The sequence below is a fragment of the Saimiri boliviensis genome, chromosome 8, assembly GCF_048565385.1.
Source record: "Saimiri boliviensis isolate mSaiBol1 chromosome 8, mSaiBol1.pri, whole genome shotgun sequence".
NCBI classification, from domain to species: domain Eukaryota; kingdom Metazoa; phylum Chordata; class Mammalia; order Primates; family Cebidae; genus Saimiri; species Saimiri boliviensis.
The window spans coordinates 10,574,824-10,601,778 of record NC_133456.1 but is presented as its reverse complement, the minus strand read 5'-3'; the positions used below and the strand labels follow the sequence as shown (position 1 = coordinate 10,601,778).

The 26,955-nt window shown below is 38.1% G+C and overlaps 1 protein-coding gene across 8 annotated transcripts in view; it reads left to right on the top strand.

The window, feature by feature from the left end:
* Positions 1-26,955, top strand: part of DOCK3 (dedicator of cytokinesis 3) — a 656,527-nt gene that overhangs the window by 402,682 nt on the left and 226,890 nt on the right. For all 8 annotated transcript variants that reach the window (XM_074403778.1, XM_074403777.1, XM_074403779.1 and 5 more), the window contains exons 8-9: positions 641-682; positions 1,632-1,786. In XM_074403778.1, coding sequence (XP_074259879.1) covers positions 641-682; positions 1,632-1,786 — 197 coding nt within the window. The remainder of the gene's footprint in view (positions 1-640; positions 683-1,631; positions 1,787-26,955) is intronic.

The window sequence follows — 26,955 nt, the reverse complement described above, 5'->3', positions numbered from 1 at the left end:
TTAGGTCCCTAACTTCTATATCATACTGATGCTCATTATGTAATTTGAGCCTTACAATAACTTTGTAACAAAAATAATACAGGCTCTTATCTGAATTTTACATTCAGGAGAATATCTCTTAGACAGATCAAGAAATTTATTTGAAATTTCACAATCTTTGAGTGAGATAGCTTGAATTAGAATCTCCTTCTAATTTCAGCCAGCGAGCAGCAAAGGAACAGCATGGAGAGGTGTTCAGGAGGGAGCCCTTTATTGTTAAAAGGCATCAGTGTGGAAAGTCTGAAGAAGCTGGATCAGACAGCTCAGAAAGTGGTATAGTATGTGGAAAGGACAGTGGCAAAAGAGAAATCTAGTAGCAGGCACCCATTTGTGGCTTGTCTGTTAGTCAGATCTGGAAGGGCTCAGGTTTGAATCTGGACTTTACCACTTTCTTGCTATCTGACCTTCAGCAAATCACTTCCTTACTCTAAGCCTTAGTTGTCTCCACCAAATGTGAATAACATTTATTTTACAAAATTATTAGAATCAAATGAGATCATGACTATAAAAGGCATAGCAGACTGCCCAACATATAGAAAGTTCTTAATAAAATTTAGTTGCTTTCCCGGTAGAGCTTATTTTTCTTTCCTTCTTTCCATAGCATTTATCTAGCCGGCAGAGTGTACAGCAAAGCACATCCCAGGTAAGCAGCTTTCCTGGGTCTTCCAGTCTTTCCTCTCAACTTTTTCTATTAAGATATACAACATACGAATACACCAGGAAATGACAGACACCACTTACTTCTTGACTGTGTGGTGTCTTTATCTGAGGAGCCTTGACCTCTAAACAGATTTGGCCAGACTGTACTTCTACTGTGCAAATTTGTATAAGCACAGTTAAAGCAGACTGAGACTAAAATGAGTCAGTCTGGAAGAAAATAAAAATGTTATTTAGAATGGTAACTATTACCAGGTAACAGTGTAAGCCAAGTGCATTGGGATCATGATGGCATTTTTTAAAAATGAGTTTGAAAATGGTTTCCTGGGCCGGGCATGGTGGCTAATGCCTGTAATCACAGCACTTTGGGAGACCAAGGTGGGCAGATCACCTGAGGTCAGGAGTATGAGACTAGCCTGGCCAACATGTTAAAACCTTGTCTCTACTAAAAATACAAAAACGTAGCTGGGCATGGTGACAGGTGCCTGTAATCCCAGCTGCTTGGGAGGCTAAGGGAGGAGAATTGCTTGAACCCAGAGTCAGAGGTTACAGTGAGCTGAGATCACATCACTGGAGTCCAGCCTAGGTAGGAGAGTGAGACTCTGTGTCAAAAAAAAAAAAAAAAGAAAGAAAGAAAGGAAAAAGAAAGAACATGGTTTCTTGGAGAATTAAGATGTTTGTCTCAGCTGGTGGAGATTTTTAGTTCGCTTGTAAGTTGGAATTACTGTCCCTGCTTACTCCCAGCTCTTTGCTTGCCCACCTCAATCCAAGTCTGTTGATGCAGCATCACATACAAGCAGAGAAAACATTTTGAGTTTCTCAAAGTCTCCTTCAGTAGTGTGAAAAGAGTTTGTAATTTAGTTTCCACCTTTTAATGATCAATATAGAAAATAACTAAAATAGAAATCACTGGGTTTTTTTTTCTTCCTCATTAGGTAGATACAATGCGCCCACGTCATGGGGAAACCTGTCGGATGCCAGTGCCACATCACTTCTTCCTCAGCCTGAAGAGTTTCACTTACAATACTATTGGGGAAGATACTGATGTCTTCTTTTCCTTATATGACATGAGGGAAGGCAAGCAGATCAGGTGAGAGTCACTAGAAATTCTGGTGGGTGTGATTCTATATTAGGATGATGTGGATCATAGACATCTCTGGCCATCAGAGAAGGTAGATGCACAGAGGAGGCAAAGTAAGATAAAGTAACTTCATCTCATTAGCTAGGAGTTTGGCCCCATTTCTCAGTGTGCCCTTAAGTCATCTAAACCATATAATGAATGGGTGGCCCCCTTTTTTTATGCCTTTTTCCACATAGAAGCTCAAAATCGAGTCTTATCACCACCTCACAGAGAGAAAAGGATGCATCTATTTAATGCCACAGAAAAGGCATAGGAAAAACATACACCCAAGCAAATACAACAGAGATACCCAGCTCCAAAGTGCAGAAAGTCCTGGGCTTTGGCTTGCTGCATATGGAAGAGAAGGTTTGCAGAGAAAGGGGCTGATGGTGTCTTGTCTGGACAGCCCATGACAGGAGAGCATCTTCTAGGCAGAAGGGAAGGCTGGGCTGCCTTTGCCTTGTCTCTTTGCCTTGGATTGGAAGAGAGGCAACAGACAGGGCTAACATGGAGTAGGCTATGTATCTTGGCAGAACAGTGAAGCTCTTAAGCATAAGCAACTTCAGCAGTGCATTCTCCTTTCTAGAGGAGGGGAAGAATTACAGAGACTCTAGCTTACCTTCCTGTAGAGGTCAACAAGTCTCTGATCATGCTGGATGATTTTTGCGGCCAACATGGAATTTTAGAGTCCAGATATTTCTCTGTAGTCATCTTCTAATTGGGACAGAAAGAAAATAAATGTTGGGTTTCTTTTATATTGCTTGGGAACTTCTTGTGTTAGGAGTGCTTTATGGCTTTAACTTGCTTTATTTTAATACTTAAAATTTGAAAGCAACTTACTCACTTTTCGATTATACATTCCATGTGGGAAAATTAAAAATGGAAGTTACAACAGAATGCAAAAGAAAAACAGTTAATTTTCATGCCCCACAGTGCCTCTGATCTTGACAAAAATATTAATACACTATGCTTTACTTTGGCATAGGAATAAAATGATGCACGTGTGGGTTTTTCTTATCATCAATAGCTCCTAGTATGTGCCTTTGCGAAAGTTATTGTAGAGAAGGTAGTAGTGGTATTGATGACAGCTAAAACTGTTGCACATAGACAAGATTAAAGCCCAGGGCTGTGTGAATATGGATTCTAGCTGCTCTTACTTTCCTACTAGCCAGAGGTTTGTAAACTTTATTTGTATGTGTGTGTGTGTGTGTACAAGTGTGTGTGCATGTGTGTCTAAGAATCCTTTCCTCAAGCTAAATTTTATGAGAAAGTCCCATATATGAAACATAAAACTATTGCATTATTGAGGGGGGAGGAAAGATAACAGGAATGTCACTATCTTCCTACACCCACCCAGTGTGTGAGACCACTGAAAGTCTGTGGGTTGTAGTTTGAAAACCAGAGCATACTGCTTTGTCATCTTTGAGTATGGGGACTGTGTCTTCTCCCTCCATAATCCCAGCACCTAACACAGTACCTGTGCCCAGTACATATTTTATCAGGCTTGCTGAATAGAGAAGATCCAGCCCCAGCTTAACCACCTCACTGCTCTGGTTTGTAATCTGTCAGGAGATCATCAGTTCACCAACTATTTTGTCTTTACACTTTAGCCTCAAAACAGCATTTTAAAAGAAGTGTAAAAAACATTTTGTTTGTAGAGCTTCTGAAAATGCTTAGGACATTAAAAAATTCCTAGATATTAAAGAGAACAAGAAAGCTGTAAGTTTTTTAGTTAAAAATGTCTACTTTCTTTAAAGAGTAAACTAATAAGAAGAATTTTAGATCTAAATCTAAAATTGATAATTTTTTAAATCTAGATCTAAAATTGATAAATGTTTTTTCTTCTTTCTATTAGGATTTGTGTAGTTATATAAACCCTCAAAAATTTTAGGTCATTGAATCACCAGATAATTCTGCTTTTATTATGATTAGGTATTAAATTGTTATGTATTACTTTCTTCTTTTTCTTTTTTTCCCTAATCACTATACTACCAGGATGTATATTACTTTCTTGAAGCAGTTATCAGATATCACTAAAGGTTAGGGATGTATTATATCATGTATGCAGAGTATTGACACAGAGCAATTGGTTTCACTGTGTTTTCTCATCAAAACATTTCCTAGAGTGACTGTCTTTCTAATCAAACGTTGCTGGTCTAATCTCCAAATTAAATGGTGCTAGTCTAGTATTCAGTATTGCTAAGAATACTGAATTCATGCTCCCCCGGCTAAGACACTCTCATCTCATGCCAAGGAGTGCTTGTGAGCCGGGGGAGCACGTTAAAAGAAAGAGCAGTTATTCCTCCATTTAAAGTCTCCTTGCTGATTCCACAGGCATACCTACAGGGGCTAAAATGAATGACATATTGCAAACCTATATAGCGCATCCTGATATATGTTGACTGGTGAGTATTAAACAATCTACAAGGAGGGAGGCAGCAGTTGGCAGAGTTTTTGTAGCTCTGACTAGCTTTTTATCATTCAGAACAGTATCATAAATATTTAGCCATGAAATCTAAATATCTACAACTGAGACCTTTTCCCTGAGCTTCGGGTCTCATATCCTTTTTTATACTTTCTCCTTCTCCTCTGCATTGAGCACTGTGTCCTGACAACTTCTACCTCCTAATTATCAATTACCACTCTCACTCCATCTCCACTGTACCCCCAGGTCCTTCACTTTTCTCCTCAAACACAGATTTCCAGAATCTACTGTCTTCTCACCCTACCACCATCATACTTTTTTAAAAAATGCAAACTGTTAGAAGCAGCTCCCACTTATCCCAAAGCACTTGCTACTTAGCATAGCATAAAAGGCCCGACCTGGCATGTGATTCTGCCTATTTCTCCAACCTTGTTTTATGCATCTTACTTTATCCCAGTGACTAATTTGGCTTTCCCAAAACATGCCTTGCTCTTTAATGCTTCCCTACCCTTTTTGATTTGATAAACTGCTGTCCATTCTTTAAAATTCAACTTTATGAAAAACCTCCTCAAATATTCATGGGTAGAATCAAGCCCTGGGACTTCATTGTGCCCATTAAGGCACACTATTCTTAACTACATCCCATTAATCATATTTTAATTGTGTACATGCATAAAGATTTCTCCTACTAGAATGGGAACTTCCTTGTGTGTTGTTTGTACTGTTTTCTTCCGAGTACTAAGCACAGGACCTGGGATATTGGAATATTAAGTAAGTACATCTCTCAATTAAGTACCAATCAATCACCCGTGAATGAAGAAATTTTCATTTAATTTAATAATTTAACAAGTATTTACTGAAATTCTCTTGTTTGTGGGCCTCTTCAATAGCTGCTAGGAATCTAAAGATTAAAAAGAAATACCCCTATCCCTGAGGAGGTCTAACAGGAGGTCTCAAAAGATGGGAAACATATTCCTGTATTTAAGTATCAAACAAGCTGAGTTGAAAAGTCAAAGAGGAAGATGCCTTGTTGACATGTGGCCAGACTTTAAGCACAATGAGAAGTCAGGGAAGAAAAAGACTCATTAAGGGACAAAAAGGCCAGAAAGGACTTACAAAGAAAATAAAAGCTGAGTTAATGAGTGGCCAGGATAGATGGGGTATTAAATCACTTGTTCAATAAATATTTATTAAATATCTACCAGGTATTGTGATAGATGCCAGGGATAATGAGGTGAGAAAGAGACATATCTTCTTATCTTCCTGGAGTTTCATGGGCTAGTAGAAAGACCAACATTAAATACCTGATCACATAAATAAGTATGTAGATTAAAAATTATGATAAGTGCCATAAAGGAAAATTCTCAAGGGTTCTGTGAAGACCTCATGCAGATTGGAGTGAGGGAATGTCAGTCTGGTGTTCAAGCTAAGCCCTAAAGTATGAGTAAGCAAAAAGAGTGGATAATGTGAACAAGGCAGAAGAAGGTCTAGAGGCAGGGGAAAACTAGATACATACAGAGAACATAGAGGAAATCAGTGTAGCTGGAATGTTGTAAATGAGAGAAGGCTAGGATGTCCCAAAGATAATTTGATATGCAGGACCTAGATTATGTAAGTCCCTATAGCCATTGAAGAATTTTGAATTTTATTATAAGTTCAAGAAGAGAAGATATTCAGACATGAGAAGCAGCAAAAGCAAAGCAGGAGTCATAAACAGTAAGGACAGCAATATTTGTGTATCAAAAAATAGGAGAGGCCATTAGAGTTAGGAAAATGTGTTAACAATAGACTTCAGGGCCTGAATCTGTTTCTTATCCATGTTTGACTGCTCACAGTCCCTTGAATAGACAAAGAGCTCAGTAAATATTTGATCATCAAACAAAAGCTAGAGACAGCTTCATAGGCCTAGGAGTACAAATGTAGGAATCTAGGACCAGAAAAAGAAGAGAGACAAAGGGGTTTAACAAATATTTTCAGAAATAATAACTGAAAACTTCTCCGGTTTGTTGAAAAATGTTATATATCCAGAAATTCAGTGATCCTCAAATAGGATAAATACAAAAGTATCAATACCTAAACACATCATAGTTAAACTCTCAAAAGCCAAAACCAGAAATTCTTCAAAACAGCAAGAGAAAAATGACTTAACTCATGTGCAGGAGAACAATACAATTAATACCTGATGTCTTATGAGAAGCGATGGAAAACATAATAAGTATAATGATTATATACAACAGGCTGAAAGAAAAGAACTGTCAACAAAGAATCCTATAGTCAGTAAAACTGTTACCTACAAAAATGAAGGTGGACCAGGTGGCTCACGCCTGTAATCCCAGCAGTTTGGGAGACCAAGGTAGGTGGATCACTTGAGCTAAGGAGTTTGAGACCACCCTGGGCAACATGGCAAAACCCCATGTCTATAAAAAGATAATGAAAGTTTTTTTAAAAAATGAAGGTGCCAGGTGCAGTGGAACCTATATTTCTAGCTACTTATTGACACAGGAGAACCGCTTGAGCCTAGGAAGTGAAGGTTGCAGTGAGCTGAGATCACACTATTGCACTTCAGCCTACAAAAATGGGTGGACTAGGTGTGGTGACTCACCTGTAGTCCTAGTACTTTGGGAGGCAGAGGTGGGTGAATTGTTTGAGGCCAGGAGTTTGAGATCAGCCTGGTCAACATAATGACACCCCATCAAATAAAATTTTTTTTAAAAATTATGGTACCCCTTACCTCACACCAAATGCAAAATTAACTCAAAATGAATCAAATATCTGAATGTAAGAATTAAAGCTATAAAATGCTTAGAAATAAACAAAGGAATAAATCTTCATTACTCCTCTGTTTGAATCCTCCTCATGGACTCCTCCTCATTTGGATCTGGTGAAAGATTCTTAGATATGATATCAAACATAAGCAACAGCAACAAAAGATAAGTTGGATTTCAGCAAAGGTGAAATTTATTGAACAATCAAGAAAGTGAAAAAACAAAACACAAAATTGGAAAAAATATATGTAAATAATATATTTGATATATAAGAATCTAGTATTCATAATATATATAAAGAATTATTGGCCAGGCACAGTGGCTCATGCCTGTAATCCAGCACTTTGGGAGGCCGAGGCAGGTGGATCACCTGAAATCAGGTGTTTGAGACCAGCTTGGTCAACATGGTGAAACCCCATCTCTACTGAAAATACAAAAATTAGCCAGGTGTGGTAGTGGGCACCTGTAATCTCATCTACTCAGGAGGCCGAGGCAGGAGAATTGCTGCAACCTGGGAGGCAAAAGTTGCAGTGAGCGAAGATTGCACCATTGCACTCCAGCCCTGGCAACTCCATCTCAAAAAAAAAAAAAAAAAGAATTACACACGTGTGTGTGTATATGTATATATATACACACACATATACATATATGTGTGATATCTGTGTGTATATATACACATCTACTGTATATACATTTGTGCATATATGCACACACATATATACATACATACAATGAAATCTGTTCAGTGTTAAAAAGGAGGGAAATTCTGATACGTGCTACAATATGGATGAACCTTGAGGACATTATGCTGAATGAAAGCAGCCAGTTACAAAAATACAAATGCTATATGATTCGCTTATATAAGATACCTAGGGTAGTCTGATTCACAGAGCCAGAAAGTAGAATGGTGGTTGCCCCACTGCTCAAGGAAATCAGATAGGGCACAAACAAATGGAAAAACATTCCATGCTCATGGATAGGAAGAATCAGTATCATGAAAATGTCCATGCTGACCAAAGTAATTTATAGATTCAGTGCTACTCCCATTAAACTACCATTGCCATTCTTCACAGAATTGGAAGACACAATTTTATCTTATTTTATTTTATATATTTTTTGAGACAAGGTCTTGCTGTGAAACCCAGGCTAGAGTGCAATGGCACAATCTTGGCTCTCTGCAACCTCTGCCTCCCAGGCTCAAGCAATTCTCCTGCCTCAGTCTACCAAGTAACTGGGACTACATGTGCACACCACCTCATCCAGCTAACTTTTTGTGTTTTAAGTAGAGACGAGATTTCACCATGTTGGCCTAGATGGATTTGAACTCCTGAGCTCAGGTGAACTGCCCACCTCAGCCTCCCAAAATCCTGGAATTACAGATGTGAGCCACCACACCCGGCCAGAATAAACTATTTTAAAATTCATATGGAACCAAGAAAGAGCCTGAATAGTGAAGACAGTCCTAAGCAAAAGAACAAAGCTGGAGACATCATGCTACCAAACTTCAAACCATACTACAAGGCTACAGAAGCCAAAACAGCATAGTATTAGTACAGAAACAGATGCACAGACCCATGGAACACAATAGAGAGCTCAGAAATAAGACCACACACCTATAGTCATTTGATCTTTGACAAATCTGACAAAAACAAGCAATGGGGGAAAAGATTCTCTATTTAATAAGTGGTACTAGGAGAACTGGCTAACCATATGCAGAAAATTGAGACTGGACCCCTTCCTTATACCATATACAAAAATTAACTCAAGATGGCTTAAAGACTTAAATGCAAAACTCAACACTGTAAAAACCCTAGAAGAAAATCTAGGCAATACCATTCAGGACATACGCACAAGCAAAGATTTCATGACGAAAACGCCAGAAGCCTTTGCAACAAAAGCGAAAATTGACAGATGTCATCTAATTAAACCCAAGAGCTTCCACACAGCAAAAGAAACTATCATCAGAGTGAACAGCCTACAAAATGGGAGAAAATTTTTGCAATCTATTCATCTGACAAAGATCTAATATTCAGTCTACAAAGAAAAACTTACAAGAAAAATGCAACCCTATTGTGGGCAAAAGACAGAAACTGACACTTTTCTTTTTTTTTTTTTATTGCATTTTAGGTTTTGGGGTACATGTGATGAACATGCAAGATTGTTGCATAGGTACACACTTGGCAGTGTGGTTTGCTGCCTTCCGTCCCCTCACCTGTATCTGTCATTTCTCCCCATGCTATCTCTTCCCACCTCCCCACCCCCGCCCCTCCCCCATTTCCCCCCAACGGACCCCAGTGTGTAGTGAGGTCTCAGAGGAAATACAACATACCCACAACCATCTGATCTTCGACAAACCTGACAAAAACAAGCAATGGGGAAAGGACTCCCTGTTTAATAAATGGTGTTGGGAAAACTGGCTAGCCATGTGCAGAAAGCAGAAACAGGACCCCTTCCTGACACCTTACACCAAAATTAACTCCAGATGGATTAAAGACTTAAACATCAGACCTAATACCATAAAAACCTTAGAAGAAAATCTAGGCAAAACCATTCAGGACATAGGTGTAGGCAAGGACTTCATGACCAAAACGCCAAAAGCAATGGCAACAAAAGCCAAAATAGACAAATGGGACCTAACCAAACTCCACAGCTTATGCACGGCAAAAGAAACAGTCAGTAGAGTGAATCGGCAACCAACAGAATGGGAAACTGACACTTTTCAAAAGAAGAGATACCTGCAGCCAACAAACATATGAAAAAAAAAAAAAAAAAAAAAAAAACTCATCATCTCTGATCATTAGAGAAGTGCCAAATCAAAACTGCAAGGAGATACTGTCTCATGCCAGTCAGAATGGTGATCATTAAAAAGTCAACAATAGATGCTGGCAAGGTTTTGGAGAAAAAGGAACACTTCACACTGTTGGTGGGAGTAAATTAGTTCAACCATTGTGGAAGACAGTGTGGCAATTCCTTGAAGATATAGAAGCAGAAATACAATTTGTCCCAGCAACCCCATTACTGGGTATATACCCAAAGGAATATATGTAAATCATCCTATTATAAAGATACATGCACATGTATGTTCACTGCAGCACTATTCACAATAGCAAAGACATGGAATCAACCCAAATGCCCATCAGCGATAGCTGGATAAAGAAAGCGTGGTAAATATGCAGCATGAGCTATATATGCAGCCATAAAAAGAAATGAAATCATGTCCTTTGAAGGGACATGGATGGAACTGTAGCCGTTATCCTCAGCAAACTAATGCAGGAACAGAAAACCAAACATCGAATGTTCTCACTTATAAGTGGAAGCTGAATGATGAGAACCCTTGAACACATGGGGGAGAACAACACACACTAGGACTTGTCAGGGTTGGGGGTAGGGAGAGCATCAGGAATAATAGCTCATGAATGGTGGACTTAATACCTAGGTGATGGGATGATCTGTGCACCAAAGCACCATAGCAGACATTTACCTATGTAACAGACCTGCACATTCTGCATATGTACCCTAGAACTTAAAATGAAAGTTGAAGAAATATGAAAAAAAAAAGAGCAGCTGCATTTGACCTAGAGTCACAAGTCTGTGACTTACTATTCTCTCTGTGAGAGAGAGAGAGGGAGCGAGGAGTGCATGTGTGTAGTTATTAATAGTAGACATTGGTCATTTAAAGTTATTGTAACATTTTTGTTATTTTTTAAAAAATATGTTTTATAAAAATGAAATAAATAAATCAATAAATTATTTATTTTTAAATATCTATTCATAAAAATACAAATATGATAAAAATAAAAATGTTTCTTAGGTATGTAATAAACATTATCACATAAATATGTATGTTTATTAGGTAGCTTAAACATATGCAAGCACTCTACACACATTCTCTCATTTTTTTCCTTCCTACAATCCTCTAAAGCAAGTGTTATTGTGCCATATTACAATCAAGGAAGCCACATCTAAGAATATGAATGTTTAAATAACTGGTCCAAGGACACAAAGTGGATAAATGGCAGAACTGGGACTTGAAGCAATGACTGTGTAAAAAAAATCATTATCATATGGGGACTGTCTGTACTGTCTTTGCAAATGTTCCATAAATCTAAAATTATTCCAAAATAAAAAGGTCATTTACAAAATAAAATTCATTATCTTTAAAAAAAAAAAAAGTCCAGGTGCAGTGGCTCACTCCTGTAATCACTTGAGGTCAGGAGTTCAAGACCAGCCTGGCCAACGTGGCAAAAAACCCATCTCTACTGATAATACAAAAAAAAAAAAAATAGCCAGATGTGGTGGCATGTGCCTATAATCCCAGCTACTCAGGAGGCTGAAACATGAAAATCGCTTGTACTTAGGAGTTGGAGATTATAGTTAGCTGAGATTGCACCACTGCACTCCAGCCTGGATGACAGAGCAAGGCCCTGTCTCCACCCCACCCCACCCCACCCCTCAATAAAAGAATGGTGGTTGCTATGGTTGCCACGGTTTGAGGGAGGGAGAATGGTGGTTGCTGTGGTTGCCAGGGTTTGAGGGAGGGGGAAGGGAAAGAAAAGTTGTTGTTTAATGCATATAGATATTCACTTTTCTAAGATGAAAAGAGTTCATCTTAGAAAAGAGTTCTGGAGATTTGGTGCACAATAATGTGAATTTGTTTAACACTACTGACCCACATACTTAAAAATGGTTAGATGGTGAATTTTATGTTATGTATATTTTATCACAATTAAAAAAGAAGGATGGTACAGTGATTGTATTTCCAGCAGTCCTCTCTTACAAGAAATACTAAAGGAAGCCTCTTCAACCTGAAAGGAAATGACATCAGATAACTTAATTCTACATTCACAAAGAAAGAATAGGATATCTGTCATACATACAATGGACAATGCAGAGAAGAACAACAAAAAAGAGCTCTTCGATATGAATACAGGTGGTGGTTGAAATGAAAATTTCAGTTTAAGAGTTAGTAGGTAAATTGAATAAATGTAGCAGAAAATGGAACATAACAATGCAAAAAACTAGGTAATTGGAGAAACAGTGTAGGAGATCTAGCCTTGAATAATAGTTTAGAGGTTGACAACAAAGGAAATAAAGGATATTGTCAATGAAATGATTTAAGAAGTTTTTTCTCAAAATGACAGGATCAAATTCAAACATAACAATATTAACGTTGAATGTAAATGGCCTAAATGCCCCAATCAAAAGATACAGACTGGCAAACTGGATGAACAGTCAAGACCCAATGGTGTATTGTATTCAGGAGACCCATCTCACCTGCAAAGACTCACATAGATTCAAAGGGATGGAAGAAGACCTATGAAACAAAGGGAAAGGAAGAAAAAAGCAGGGGTAGCAATCCTAGTCTCTGATAAAATGGACTTTAAACCAACAAAGATCAAAAGAGACAAAGAATGGCATTACATCATGGTAAAAGGATCAATGCAACAAGAAGACCTATCTTAACTATATATGCACCCAAAGCAGGAGCATCGAGATACATAGAGCAAGTTCTTAACAACCTACAAAGAGACTTAGACTCCTGCACAATCATAGTGGGAGACTCTAACACTCCACTGTCAATATTAGACAGATCAACAAGACAGAAAGTCAACAAGGATATCCAGGACTTGAACACAGATCTGGACCAAGGAGACCTAATAGACATTTACAGAACACTCCACCCCAGATCCACAGAATACACATTCTTCTCAGCACCACGTCACACTTATTCTAAAATTGACCACATAATTGGAAGTAAGTTACTCCTCAGCAAGTGCAAAAGAACAGAAATCATAACAAACAGTCTCTCAGACCATAGCACAATCAAATTAGAACTCAGGATTAAGAAAAGCACTGAAAACTGCATAATCACATGGAAACTGAACAACTTGCTCCTGAATGACAAACGGATAAACAGGGAAATGAAGGCAGAAATAAAGATGTTCTTAGAAACCAATGAGACCGAAGACAAAATGTACCAGAATCTCTGGGACACATTTAAAGCAGTGCCTAGAGGAAAATTTATAGCAACAAATGCCCACATGAGAAACAAGAAAAGATCTAAAATGGACACCCTATCATCAAAATTGAAAGAGCTAGAGGAACAAGATTTTGAAAACTCAAAAGCAAGCAGAATACAGGAAATAACTAAGATCAGAGCAGAACTGAAGAAGACAGAGACATGAAAAACCCTTCAAAAAACAAATAAACACAGGAGCTGGTGTTTTGAAAAGATTAACAAAATACCACTAGCTAGACTAATAAAAAAAAAAAGTAAAAAGAGAAGAATCAAATAGATGCAATAAAAAATGATAAAGGGGAGATCACCACTGATTCCTTGGAAATGCAAACTACCATCAGAGATTACTCCAAACAACTCTATGCACATAAACCCATAAATCTTGAAGAAATGGATAAATTCCTGGACACTTGCACACTCCCAAGACTAAGCCAGGAAGAAGTTGAAACCCCGAATAGACCAATAACAAGGTCTGAAGTTGAGGCAGCAGTTAGTAGCCTACCAACCAAAAAAAGTCCAGGTCCAGATGGGTTCACAACTGAATTCTTCCATACATACAAAGAATAACTGGGACCATTCCTATTGAAACTATTCTAAACAATACAAACAAAAAGAGGGAATCCTCCCTAACTCCTTCTGTGAGACCAATATCATCCTGATACCAAAACCTGGCAGAGACACAACTAAAAAAAAAACTACAGGCCAATATCCATGATGAACATTGATGCAAAAATCTTCAATAAAATACGGGCAACCCAAATCTAACAGCATGTCAAAAAGCTTATCCACCACAATCAAGTAGGCTTCATCCCGGAGATGCAAGGCTGGTTCAGCATACACAAATCTGTAAACATAATCCACCACATAAACAGAACCAAAGACAAAAACCACACGATTATTTCAATAGATGCAGAGAAGGCGTTCGACAAAATTCAACAGCGCTTCATGCTAAAAACTCAATAAACTAGGTATTGACGGAATGTATCTCAAAATAATAAAAGCCATTTATGACAAATCCACAGCCAATATCATACTAAATGGACAAAAGCTAGAAGCATTCCCTTTAAAAACTGGCACTAGGCCACTCCTATTCAATATAGTATTGGAAGTTCTAGCCAGAGTAATTAGGCAAGAAAAAGAAATAAAGGGCATTCAATTAGGAAAAGAAGACCTCAAGTTGTCCCTATTTGCAGATGACATGACTGTATATTTAGAAGACCCCATCATCTCAGCTCAGAATCTCCTTAGCTGATAAGCAACTTCGGCAAAGTCTCAGGATATAAAATCAATGCGCAGAAATCACAAGCATTCCTATACACCAACAGACAGAGAGCCAAATCATGAGCAAGCTCCCATTTACAATTGCTACAAAGAGAATAAAATACCTAGGAATACAACTAACAAAGGATGTGAAGGACCTCTTCAAGGAGAACTACAAATCACTGCTCAAGAAAATAAGAGAGGACACAAACAGATGGAGAAATATTCCATGCTCATGGTTAGGAAGAATCAATATTATGAAAATGGCCATACTGCCCAAAGTAATGTATATATTCAATGCTATCCCCATCAAGCTACCATTGACCTTCTTCACAGAACTGGAAAAAAACCACCTTAAACTTCATATGGAACCAAAAGAGAGCCCGCATAGCCAAGACAATTCTAAGCAAAAAGAACAAAGCTGGAGGCATCATGCTACCTGACTTCAAACTATACTACAAGGCTACAGTAATCAAAACAGCATGGTACTGGTGCCAAAACAGAGGTATAGACCAATGGAACAGAACAGAGGCCTCGGAGGCATTGCCACACATCTACAACTATCTGATCTTTGACAAACCTGACAAAACAAGCAATGGGGAAAGGATTCCCTGTTTAATAAATGGTGTTGGGAAAACTAGCTAGTCATCTGCAGGAAGCTGAAACTGGACCCTTTCCTTACACCTTATACAAAAATTAACTCTAAATGGGTTAAAGATTTAAACATAAGACCTAACACCATAAAAACCCTAGAAGAAAACATATGCAACACTATCCATGACATAGGCACAGGCAAGGACTTTATGACTAAAACACCAAAAGCAATGGCAACAAGAGCCAAAATAGACAAATGGGATCGAATTAAACTCCAGAGCTTTGCACAGCAAAACAAACAATCATTAGAGTGAACCAGCAACCAACAGAATGGGAAAAATTTTTTGCTATCTATCCGTCTGACAAAGGACTAATATCCAGAATCTACAAAGAACCAAAGCAGATTTACAAGAAAAAAACAAACTGATTCAAAAGTGGGTAAATGATATGAACAGACACTTTTCAAAAGAAGACATATATGCAGTCAACAAACATATGAAAAAATGCTCATTATTATTGGTCATTAGAGAAATACAAATCAAAACCACATTGAGATACCATCTCACACTAGTTAGAATGGTAGTCATTAAAAAATCTGGAGACAACAGATGCCAAAGAGGATGTGGCGATCAAGGAACACTTTTACACTGTTGGTGGGGGTGTAAATTAGTTCAACCATTGTGGAAAACAGTGTGGCAATTCCTCATGGACCTAGAAATAGAAATTCCATTTGACCCAGCAATCCCGTTAGTGAGTATATACCCAAAGGATTATAAATTGTTGTATTATAAAGACACATGCACACGTATGTTTGTTGCAGCACTGTTCTAGATAGCAAAGACCTGGAACCAACCCAAATGCCTATTGATAGACTGGACAAAGAAATTGTGGCACATGTACACCATGGAATACACTAGGCAGCCATAAAAAATGACAAGTTTGTGTCCTTTGTAGAGACATGGATGAAACTAGAAACCATCATTCTCAGCAAACTGACACAACAGCAGAAAACTAAACACCACGTTTTCACTCATAGGCAGATGATGAACAATGAGAACACTTGGGCACAGGGAAGAGAACTCCACTCAGTGGGCTAGGTAGGAGGGGGGAGTGGAGGGGAGGAGAGGGATAGCGGGGAGGGGGGCTGGAAGGATGGGGAGGGATAACACCAGGAGAAATCCCTGGTGTAGTCAACGGAGTTGGGGGTGGGCAGGGGGGATAGAGACAAAAAACCACCATGGCATGTATGTACCTTTGCAACAATCCTGCAGGATGCAGGATGTGCACATGTACACCAGAGCCCAAAATACAATATAAAATAAATGAAAAATAAAAATTTAAAAAGAAGCTTTTTTCTAGACTTTTAAGATGCAGATTTCCAGTTCTAAAAACTCATTAAGTATGCAGACACTGGATAAAAATACATCCACATCAAGGCATGTAGCATAAAATTTTAAATCACTGATGACAAATATTATAGGCTTCAAAACTGAGAAAAAAAGAAAACCCAAATACAAAGCATCAATAATCAAAACACTATCAAACTTTTATACAACAATAGCAAATGATAGGAGTTTAATTAAAATCCTGATGAAAAATTTTTCTAACCTAGAATTCTTTACTATCTATCGTATCAGTGTAAAGGTACAATAAAGACATTTTCAGACATACTAAGCTTTTAAAAGTGTATTTCTCAAATATTCCTTCTCAGGGAGTTGCTGGAGGATGTGATCTTCCAAAAGTAAAGGAATAAATAAGAAATAGAAAAGACTTGAGATCCAGGAAAAAAGGTATGTCAGGATGATGGTGAAAAGAAATCTCAAGATTTCTGCTGAGTAGCATACCTTGGGATTGACTGGTCAATATTTGAACAGGGTTAAAATGCTCTGGAAAAGATTTCTTTGAGAAGATGAAACTGGTAGAACACCTGGTTTGTTCAGATGTATTGAAAGGAGAGGAAATTTATGTCACCAAAGGAATGTGTAGAGGTTAACTATTGGAGTCCTTTCTAGGCAAATAGTTTTTTTAATGACATTTATTAGTGTCATAGTTTAGGCTGTTAGAACAGAATATCATAGACTGCATAACAACAAGCATTTATTTCTCACAGTTCAAGAGGCTGGGAAGTTCAAGGTTAAGGCGCTGGCAGAAATGGTGTCTAGTGAGGGCATTCTTTCTGGTTTTCAGATGGCCATCTTCTCATTGTATTTTTACATGGCTAAGAGAGAAACAATCTCTCTCATGTTTCTTCTTATAAGAGTTATGATCCCATTCATGAGGGTTCCACCCTCATGATGTTATTACCTTCCAAAGACCCTACCTCCTAATACTTTGGAAGTTAGGATTTCAGCATATGGGAAGGACACAAACATTCAGTCCCTCATCATTCTCCCACTGGCCTTCCAAAATTCATGTCCTTCTGAATAAAAAAATACATTCATTTTATCTCAAGAACCCCAGTAGTCTTATGTGTTCTAATATTAACTCAGTAATCTAAAGTCCAAAGTCTTATCTAAATATAATCTAAATTCACTTGTAGGTGAGATTCGAAGTGCAATTCTTACTCAGGCAAAAATTCTCCTCCAGCTGTGAACCCATGAAAGTAAATAAGTTATATGCTTCAAAAATGGTGGGACAGGCAATGGAATAGACGTTTTCATTCCAAAAGGGAGAAATAGAAAAGAAAGAAGAGGTGGCAGGTCTCTGAAGCAAGACCAAAACCTAGCATGGCAAACTCCATGAGATCTTTAAAAGTTGAGAATAATCCTCTTTGGCTTCATGTGCTGCCTTCCAGGACCTCTGTTCTATCATGTGAATTTTCTTATTCACAAGAGGAGTATTGTGTAACCAACTTATTTTCTCTATACCACTGGTGTGCCTGCTAATGTATTTGGCTTTCTCTCTGGACCTCTACAAGTTTAGCAGTCTTCTAAAGCCTCAGGGCTCTGTTGATTGATTTCAGCATTCAACTAACTTTCCCCAAGTAGTCTCCTCTATGCCATGCTTTTTTCTGCTATGTCTTGAGGGTACAAAGTTGTCCTCAAAAACTTAATTTTCTTTATTATCACATAAAAACACTAGCCAACACAATTTTATTTGCATGGATCTTGTGCAGAGCAAGCTTACAAAGTCCCATTCCTTTTTTTTTTTTTTTTTTTTTTTTTTTTTGAGACAGTTTCACTCTTTCACCCAGGTTGGTGTGCAGTGGTGAGATGTCAGCTCACTGCAACCTCCACCTTCCGGTTTCAAGCGATTATCCTGCCTCAGCCTCCCAAGTAGCTGGGATTACAAGTGCCCACCACCATACCCAGCTAACTTTTGTATTTTTAGTAGAGATGGGGTTTCACCATGTTGGCCAGGCTATTCTCGAACTCCTGACCTCATAATCCGCCCATCTTGGCCAAAGTGCTGGGATTACAGGCATGAGCCACTGTGCCAGGCCGAAAGTCCCATTCTTATTCTCTTGGAATTTATTCAGCATTCAAGATACCCTTGTTTAAAATAAACTTTTTCTTGAAAATCAACTACTTCTATGATTGAAATAGAGGGCTCTACCTGAGAGTCAAGCATTCTACCCAAATGAGATAATCTGCCTCTGTGAAAATCTCAGGGGCCCTGGAGATAAATTTTTTTTTTAAATGATGAGTGAGCACTTTTTTATTAGAGCAATGAGTTTTGTTTCCCTCTGCAAAAGAGGTTATGTATGTAATGTAACTGGAGCTTATCTGCAGGAGCTTAAGCAGTCCACTAATAGTCCTTTGATGCAAGACCCCATGATATAGTCTAGCCTGTCTTAACGTGGTCCAGGATACAGACTCCAGCTCACCAACCAACATTTTCGCAAGGATTTTCTGTGAGTCTCAGCAGAAATAAGAGAGGAGCTAGTACCTTGTCTCTGGTGACTGTTAACATCACTATCTTTTACTTTTTCTACCCTGCTCTCTGGTCTGTCATTGTCAGTTTACATACATTCCCTGAAAATTGCAAGGGTCTAGAGAAATTAAAGATTAGTGTTCTTTCTTCTTTTCTGTTTCTCACACATCCACAAAGAAAGCCAACGATTTCTGTGACCTATGGATAAGGAGGCCAACAAATGGATGCTTAAGTGAAACTTCTTAGTCCTGTTGCCCTGAAAAGTTCTTCATCAGTATATTTTCTTACATAACTCAAAACTGAAAATATAGACAGAACGAATATTTCATACTATTGGTTAAGCTATCTTGACATGCTTCTACATATATGCCCAACACATCAGTTCTTACTCAGAAGCATTAAAGTGAAAGTCTTTTGAGAGATGACAAAGTGAAACTTTTACTTTAGAAATATACTTTGACCTGTGATCAAACCTGCCTTTTTCATCTGAGAATAAGATCAGAAACTGCTGTTCTGTATATGCCATCTCGCATTATGTTCTGAGTCTAGCTGTTAAGCTGTAGAAAATTTTTAATGTATCATCCTACAGAGTCTGGATAAAAACAATGAAAGAAATGATCAGGTTCTTTAGAAAGTTTCACATTGTTTACAAGAAATTTGACTTCCTCCCTGCCTAAAGCATAATACATAGGACAAAATAGAGTAGAATGACTGATAGTTCTGAAATATCAAAAAATCCTCTGTCAGGAGAGGAATGTGGAGAGTTAAGTGAGATCAGAGGTAGAAGTTATAGTGTTTAGTAAAGTCACTTATTTATGCACCAAATGTTTTTTATACCTGCTATGTGCTTGTGCTGTTATAGGCTCCAGTGATAAAACACACAAAAATTCATGTTCTCACAATGCTTACATAATAGGGAGAGACAGTAAATAAAAATTAGGAAATTATATTTGAAGGGATACGTGTTAAGGAATAGAAAAAGTAAAGTATAAGGGAGATTTGCTATGCTAAATAAGATTGTTAAGGTAGGCTTTACAGAGAAAGTAAACCTACAATGGAGCTACTTTCCAGGAAAGAGACCTAATTTCTCCCATCTTCTCATCCTTTGATCTCTGAATGATTTCCAAATTAATGAGGTGTAACCAAAGGATCAAATTACAGGCAGCCATGTCACTCTTAGTTACTTAAGGATAAATAAAGAAACTAGAGGCCGGGTGCGGTGGCTCACGCCTGTAATCCCAGCACTTTGGGAGGCAGAGGCGGGTGGATCACGAGGTCAAGAGATCGAGACCATCCTGGTCAACATGGTGAAACCCCGTCTCTAATAAAAATACAAAACATTAGCTGGGCATGGTGGCACGTGCCTGTAATCCCAGCTACTCAGGAGGCTGAGGCAGGAGAATTGCCTGAACCCAGGAGGCGGAGGTTGCAGTGAGCCGAGATCGCGCCATTGCACTCCAGCCTGGGTAACAAGAGTGAAACTCCATCTCAAAAAAAAGAAAAAAGAAACTAGATAGAAAGACTTTGTATTGACCAGATGACAGACTATGGTGGCTTGGATTCTGGCTATCTTTTAAAGGTAGAACTGTGCTTGTTTTATTTCTAGTACGGTGGAGTAAACCCCTGACGGTCTGGCCCTTCTACAGTTAACACTGGGCAAAATCCAAAAACTACCTGACAGTTCTGCTCAATAAATAAACCAGGCAGATATTGTAAGGCAGTAAAAAGTTGGAGAAAAGGACCAACGTAGGGTGAATTTTCCGTTTTTGTGATTTTGATTTGAAAGTGAACTGTAGTCCTAGCATAGTATAGAAGGCCTAAAACTCCATTAGAAAGCCTGCCAAATTTTTTGCCTGAGGAACCAAGAGATGGAGCGGGGGGCAAGTATGGCCACTAGAGGGAGTTCTGGAGAGAAGAGAGCAGGAAATGAGAATCTCAAATTCTGTGTATGAACTCTGCCCATGTCACTGGCTCACCTCTGAACCATGCATAGCCAAGGTGGACTCAAAGCAGCTAGCAACTAAGTATAAAAGAAAACTGTAATTTGACCCACCACAGAAGAAATGGAGATTATAGATTAAGTCTAATCAAGTTATTTCCCCATTAAAACAAAAATACTAACCTTCTTCAGAACATAACAGAATTCAGATTCTCTACAACATAACAAGGTCCAGGATAAAATCTACAAGTTATGGGATAACCAGAAAAATTAGTTACTTCAACAAAGCAATAGCTGCATTTAATTAATCTTTTTTTTTGACAGGATCTTGCTCTGTTGCTCAGGTTGGTTGGAATGCAGTGACACAATCATGGGTCACTGCAGCCTCAATTTCCTAGGCTCCAGTGATCCTCCTACTTCAGCCTGCTGAATTGTTTGGACTACAGGTGCATGCCACCATGCCTGGCTAATTTTTTTTTTTTTCATAGAGATGATGTCTTGCTATGTTGCCCCGGCTGTTCTCAAACCCTTGGCCTCAAGTGATTCTCGCACCTCTGCTTCCCAAAATGCTGGGATTACAGGCATGAACTACCATGCCCAGCTTAGTCTTTTTTAGAAAATTACAAGGCAGTAGAGATCATCAGGATGCTGAAAAAGAAAATAGGTAACTTGTGGTAGAATGATACTCCATTGTGAATAAAGTGGTGGTAAACTTTTGAACACGTTTTTCAACTTACAGTGAAAACTAGAAAATTGCCATAATATTATACACTAATTCCTCACTCTGTTCCTTGTCCTTCAAATATTACTTGTGTAAGGAAACATGTTACAAAGCCTGCAGTTAGTTGGTAACATTTATCAAATGAACAAATTACTTTATATAAACTCACAAGATGGGGTTCCAGCATTAAGTCTATAGTTGCAAAAAAGACTTCATGTAGAATCCAGCTGAATTCAGATTAAGGTATTCTATGCTTTCTCCCATTTCTACTCCTGCCTCAAAGCCAGGCTCACAGAGACGGTGATTTACACAATCACTTCCACTGTGATCCCAGCATCCAGTTGGCTAAATTCCAACTTTGCAAAATATCACTAAAGCTTTTCCAGAGTTGGGATGAAGGAAAATATGAAGAAATCGAAGAAAATACAAGACTGAAGTTCACTACATTTCCTGCACTTCTTTTAAAAAGTTTCGTTATTGTTAAAATATATTTAGCTGGGGAAATTTTAACTAATTTGTGTTTCTCTGAAAACATGGTACTTGGAGAAACAAATTAACTGTAAGGCCTGTGGCTGATGTCTTTGGAGTCACAATCATTGAGGGTCTCTGAGGTTTGGTTCCCTGACACACACTTCTAGTGATTGCAGGTGTTTCTGTCAGAGCCAGAGGCATTTCTTCATAAACGGGATTATTTTCTCTACCTTCACAAAGCAATGTAAAACATCTGCCTGGCTATAGATCAGGATTTATTAAAGATCATCCCAAGACAGAGCAAGATTTTAAAAACTGGACATTTTAATCTTCACATGGAAATGGAAGAACACAAGGTACTGGATTCTGTCAGCAAAACAACCAGCATATCAGGATTTGTATTTTGAGGAATGTGCTAAATGGTATTTAGAAACAAAGTCTGGATCAGTATATCAGGATTTATATTTTGACAAATGTGCTAAGTGGTGTTTAAAAACAAAGTCTGGAGACTCATGAGAGAGACTGGAAAATTGAGTGACATATATGTACAGTTGCTGTCCATGGAGTAAGCTGTGTGGCTGTTGTTAGGGTAACTAGAAATTAGCTACAAAAGAACAGAAGAAATCGTGATATAGAAATAGCACAAACGAAAGGTAGCCCTGAGACTGGATGGATCTTTTGCAGTGCATGGGAACCAGGAGTCCAATAATTATGACTCATTAGAAAAAGTTAAATGGTAGGAGAGAAAAATAGGAATTTAGAATTTCAAATGTAAAATATATACAATTATGAGTTTTTAAAAATCAGTTATTGGTTAGAAAAGGAAGAACACTGTGTGTATGTATAAATTTTTTTTTCCTTTTTTTTATTGCATTTTAGGTTTTGGGGTACATGTGATGAACATGCAAGATTGTTGCATAGGTACACACATGGCAGTGTGCTTTGCTGCCTTCCGTCCCCTCACCTGTATCTGTCATTTCTCCCCATGCTATCTTTTCCCACCTCCCCACCCCCTCGCCCCTCCCCCATTTCCCTCCAACGGACCCCAGTGTGTAGTGCTCCCCTCCCTGTGTCCATGTGTTCTCATTGTTCAACACCCGCCTATGAGCGAGAATATACGGTGTTTGATTTTCTGCTCTTGTGTCAGTTTGCTGAGAATGATGGTTTCCAGGTTCATCCATGTCCCTATGGCATCTAGAGAGATGGCTGCTGCTTTCTGAGAAGGAACACTCCAAATAGCTTTTGCTCTGAGCCATTTAGAACAGAGAATTCCTTGGAAATAGATTCTGCCAGTTGTTAACCTTGAACTCAATTATCATTAAAACTGCTATTCCCCTCCTACTGCAGGAAAGCCACAATATACTTTATATAGACTCTTCAAATAAAAATTGTAACACTCTTTAGTAATTGTCTACCTGATTGTTGCTATTAAGTTTTGAACCTAAATAAGAAAAGATATCCTTTTCTTTCAAGGGCCTTTAATGGAACCTATAAATATTTCGGCACCCCAAGACATAGATTGAAGAGAAATATATAGCCGATGCACTAAACCATGATGGTGTAGGTCCAAAAGCTAGAGCCTGTGCTAGAATGAGACTACAGAGCAAAGTAGGTGACATGCTCCTGCAGAGTCTATTGCTTTTTGTATATAAAGGAAGGATACATTTCTTTGGCCAAGTTGGACTCTGTGAGCTTCCTGAGCTATGTTTGTCCTCGGATAATGCGTTTCTTTGTTTTCTTTTTTCTTGTTAATCTGTTTTAGTTCTTTATAGATTCTAGATATTAGCCCTTTGTCAGATGGGTAGATTGTAAAATTTTTTCCCCATTCTGTTGATTGCCATTTTACTCTAATGATTGTTTCTTTTGCTGTGCAGAAGCTCTGGAGTTTAATTAGATCCCACGTGTTTGGCTTTTATTGCCAATGCTTTTCGTGTTTTAGTCATGAAGTCCTTACCTATGCCTGTGTCCTCAATGGTTTTGCCTAGATTTTATTCTAGGGGTTTTATAGTATTGGGTCTTATGTTTAAGTCTTTAATCCATCTGTAGTTAATTTTCCATTCTCTCTCATGAGTCTCCAGAATTTGTTTTTAAACACCACTTAGTACAAGGTATCAGGAATGGGTCCAGTTTCTGCTTTCTGCATATGGCTAGCTAGTTTTCCCAACACCATTTATTAAACAGGAAATCCTTTCCCCATTGCTTTAAACAAGGTTTGTAAAAGGTTAGATGATTGTACATGCGTGACATTGCCTCCGAGGCCTCTGTTCTGTTCCATTGGTCTGTATCTCTGTTTTGGTACCAGGACCATGCTGTTTCAATTGCTGTAGCTTTGCAGTATAGTTTGAAGTCAGGTAGTGTGATGCCTCCAGCTTTGTTTTTGCTTAGAATGAATTTGGCTATGCAAGCTCTCTTTTGGTTCCATGTGAAGTTTAAGGTGGCTTTTTCCAGTTCTGTGAAGAGGGTCATAGGTAGCTTGATGGGGATAGCATTGAATCTATAAATTACTTTGAGCAGCATGTCCATTTTCACGATATTGATTCTTCCTAACCGTGAGCATGGAATGTTTTACCATCTGTTTATGTCCTCTCTTATTTCATGGAGCAGTGGTTTGTAGTTCTCCTTGAAGAGGTCTTTCACATCGTTTTTTAGTTGTAGTCCTAGGTATTTTATTCTCTTTGTAGCAACTGTGAATGGCAGTTCATTCTTGATTTGGCTCTCTTTAAGTCTGTTATTGGTGTATAGGACTGCTTGTGATTTCTGCACATTGATTTTGTATCCTGAGACTTTGCTAAAGTTGCTTATCAGTTTCAGAAGATTTGGGGCTGAGATGATGGGGTCTTCTAGATATACAATCGTGTCATCTGCAAATAGAGACAATTTAACTTCCTCCTTTCCTAACTGAATACCCTTTATTTCTTTTTCTTGCCTGATTGTTCTGGCTAGAATTTCCAATACTCTTGAATAGGAGTGGTGAGAGAGGGCATTCTTGTCTAGTGCTAGCTTTCAAAGGGAATGCTTCCAGGTTTGGCCATTCAGTATGATACTGGCTGTGGGTTTGTCATAAATAGCTTTTATGATTTTGAGATACATTCCATTGATACCTAGTTTACTGAGAGTTTTTAGCATAAAGGGCTGTTGAATTTGGTTAAAGGCCTTCTCTGCATCTATTGAGATAATCGTGTGGTTTTTGTCTTTTGTTCTGTTTATGTGGTGGATTAAGTTTATAGACTTGTGTATGTTGAAACAGCCTTGCTTCCCTAGTATGAAGTCTACTTGATCATGATGGATAAGCTTTTCGATATGCTCTTGTAATCTGTTTTCCAGTATTTTATTGGAGATTTTTGCATCTATGTTCATCATGGATATTGACCTGAAGTTCTTTTCTTGTTCAGTCTCTGCTGGGTTTTGGTATCAGGATGATGTTGGTCTCATAAAATGATTTGGGAAAGATTCCGTATTTTTTGATTGCTTGGAATAGTTTCAGAAGGCATGGTACCAGCTCCTCTTTGTATGTCTTGTAGAATTCGGCTGTGAACCCATCTGGACCTGGGCTTTTTTTGGGTGGTAGGCTCTTAATTGCTGCCTCTACTTCAGCCCTTGTTATTGGTCTATTCAGGGTTTCAACTTCTTCCTGCTTTAGGTTTGGGTGGGTGCAAGTGTCTAGGAATTTATCCATTTCTTCCAGGTTTACTGGTTTATGTGCATATAGAGTTGTTTGTAATAGTCTCTGATGATGGTTTGTATTTCTGTGGAATCGGTGGTGATCTCTCCTTTATAATTTTTTATGCATCTATTTGATTCTTCTCTCTTTTCTTTTTTATTAATCTGGCTAATGGTTTGTCTATTTTGTTGATCTTTTCAAGAAAACCAGCTCCTGGATTTATTGATTTTTTTGAAGGGTTTTTTGTGTCTCTATATGCTTCGGTTCTGCTCTGATCTTAGTTATTTCTTCTCTTCTTCTAGCTTTTGAGTTTTTTTTTTTTTTTTTTTTTTTTTTTATCTTGCTCCTCCAGCTCTTTCCATTTTGATGATAGGCTGTGAATTTTAGATCTTTCCTTGCTTCTCATGTGGGCACTTATTGCTATGTATTTTCTCTAGACACTGCTTTAAATGTGTCCCAGAGATTCTGGTATGTCGTGTCTTCGTTCTTGTTGCTTTTGAAGAACAGCTTAATTTCTGCCTTCATTTAATTGTTTATCCAGTCAACATGCAAGAGCCAGTTGTTCAGTTTCCATGAAGTTGTGGAATTCTGAGTTAGTTTTTTAATCCTGAGTTCTAATTTGATTGCACTGTGGTCTGAGAGGCTGTTTGTTATGATTTCCTTTCTTTTGCATTTGCTGACGAGTGATTTACTTCCAATTCTGTGGTCTATTTTAGAGTAGGTGTGATGTGATGCTGAGAAGAATGCATATTCTGTGGATATGGAGTGGAGTTCTGTAAATGTCTATTAGGTTTTCTTGGTCCAGGTCTGAGTTAAAGTCCTGGATATTCTTGTCAATTTTCTGTCTCATTGACTTAATATTGATAGTGGAGTGTTATAGTCTCCCAATAATATACTGTGGGAGTCTAAGTCTCTTTGTAGGTCATTAAGACCTTGCTTTATGTATCTCGGTGCTCTTGTTTTGGGGTGCATATATATTTAGGATTGTTAGCTCTTCTTGTTGCATTGATCCTTTTACCTTTATGTAATGCCCTTCTTTGTCTCTTTTGATCTTTGTGGTTTAAAGTCTATTTTATCAGGGACTAGAATTGCAACTCCTGCTTTTTTTTTTTTTTTTTTTTTTTTTTTTTTTTTTTTTTTTTTTTTTTTTTTTGCGCTCCATGTGCTTGGCAAATCTTCCTCTGTCCCTTTATTTTGAGCCTATGTGTGTCCTTGCACATGGGTTTCCTGGATACAGCACACTGATGGGTTTTGACTTTTTGTCTATTTTGTTAGTCTATGTCTTTTGATGGGGGCATTTCGCTCATTTACATTTAAGGTTAATATTGTTATGTGTGAATTTGATCCTGCTGTTTTGATGTTAGCTGGTTGTTTTGCCCATTAGGTGATGCAGTTTCTTCATTGTGTCAAT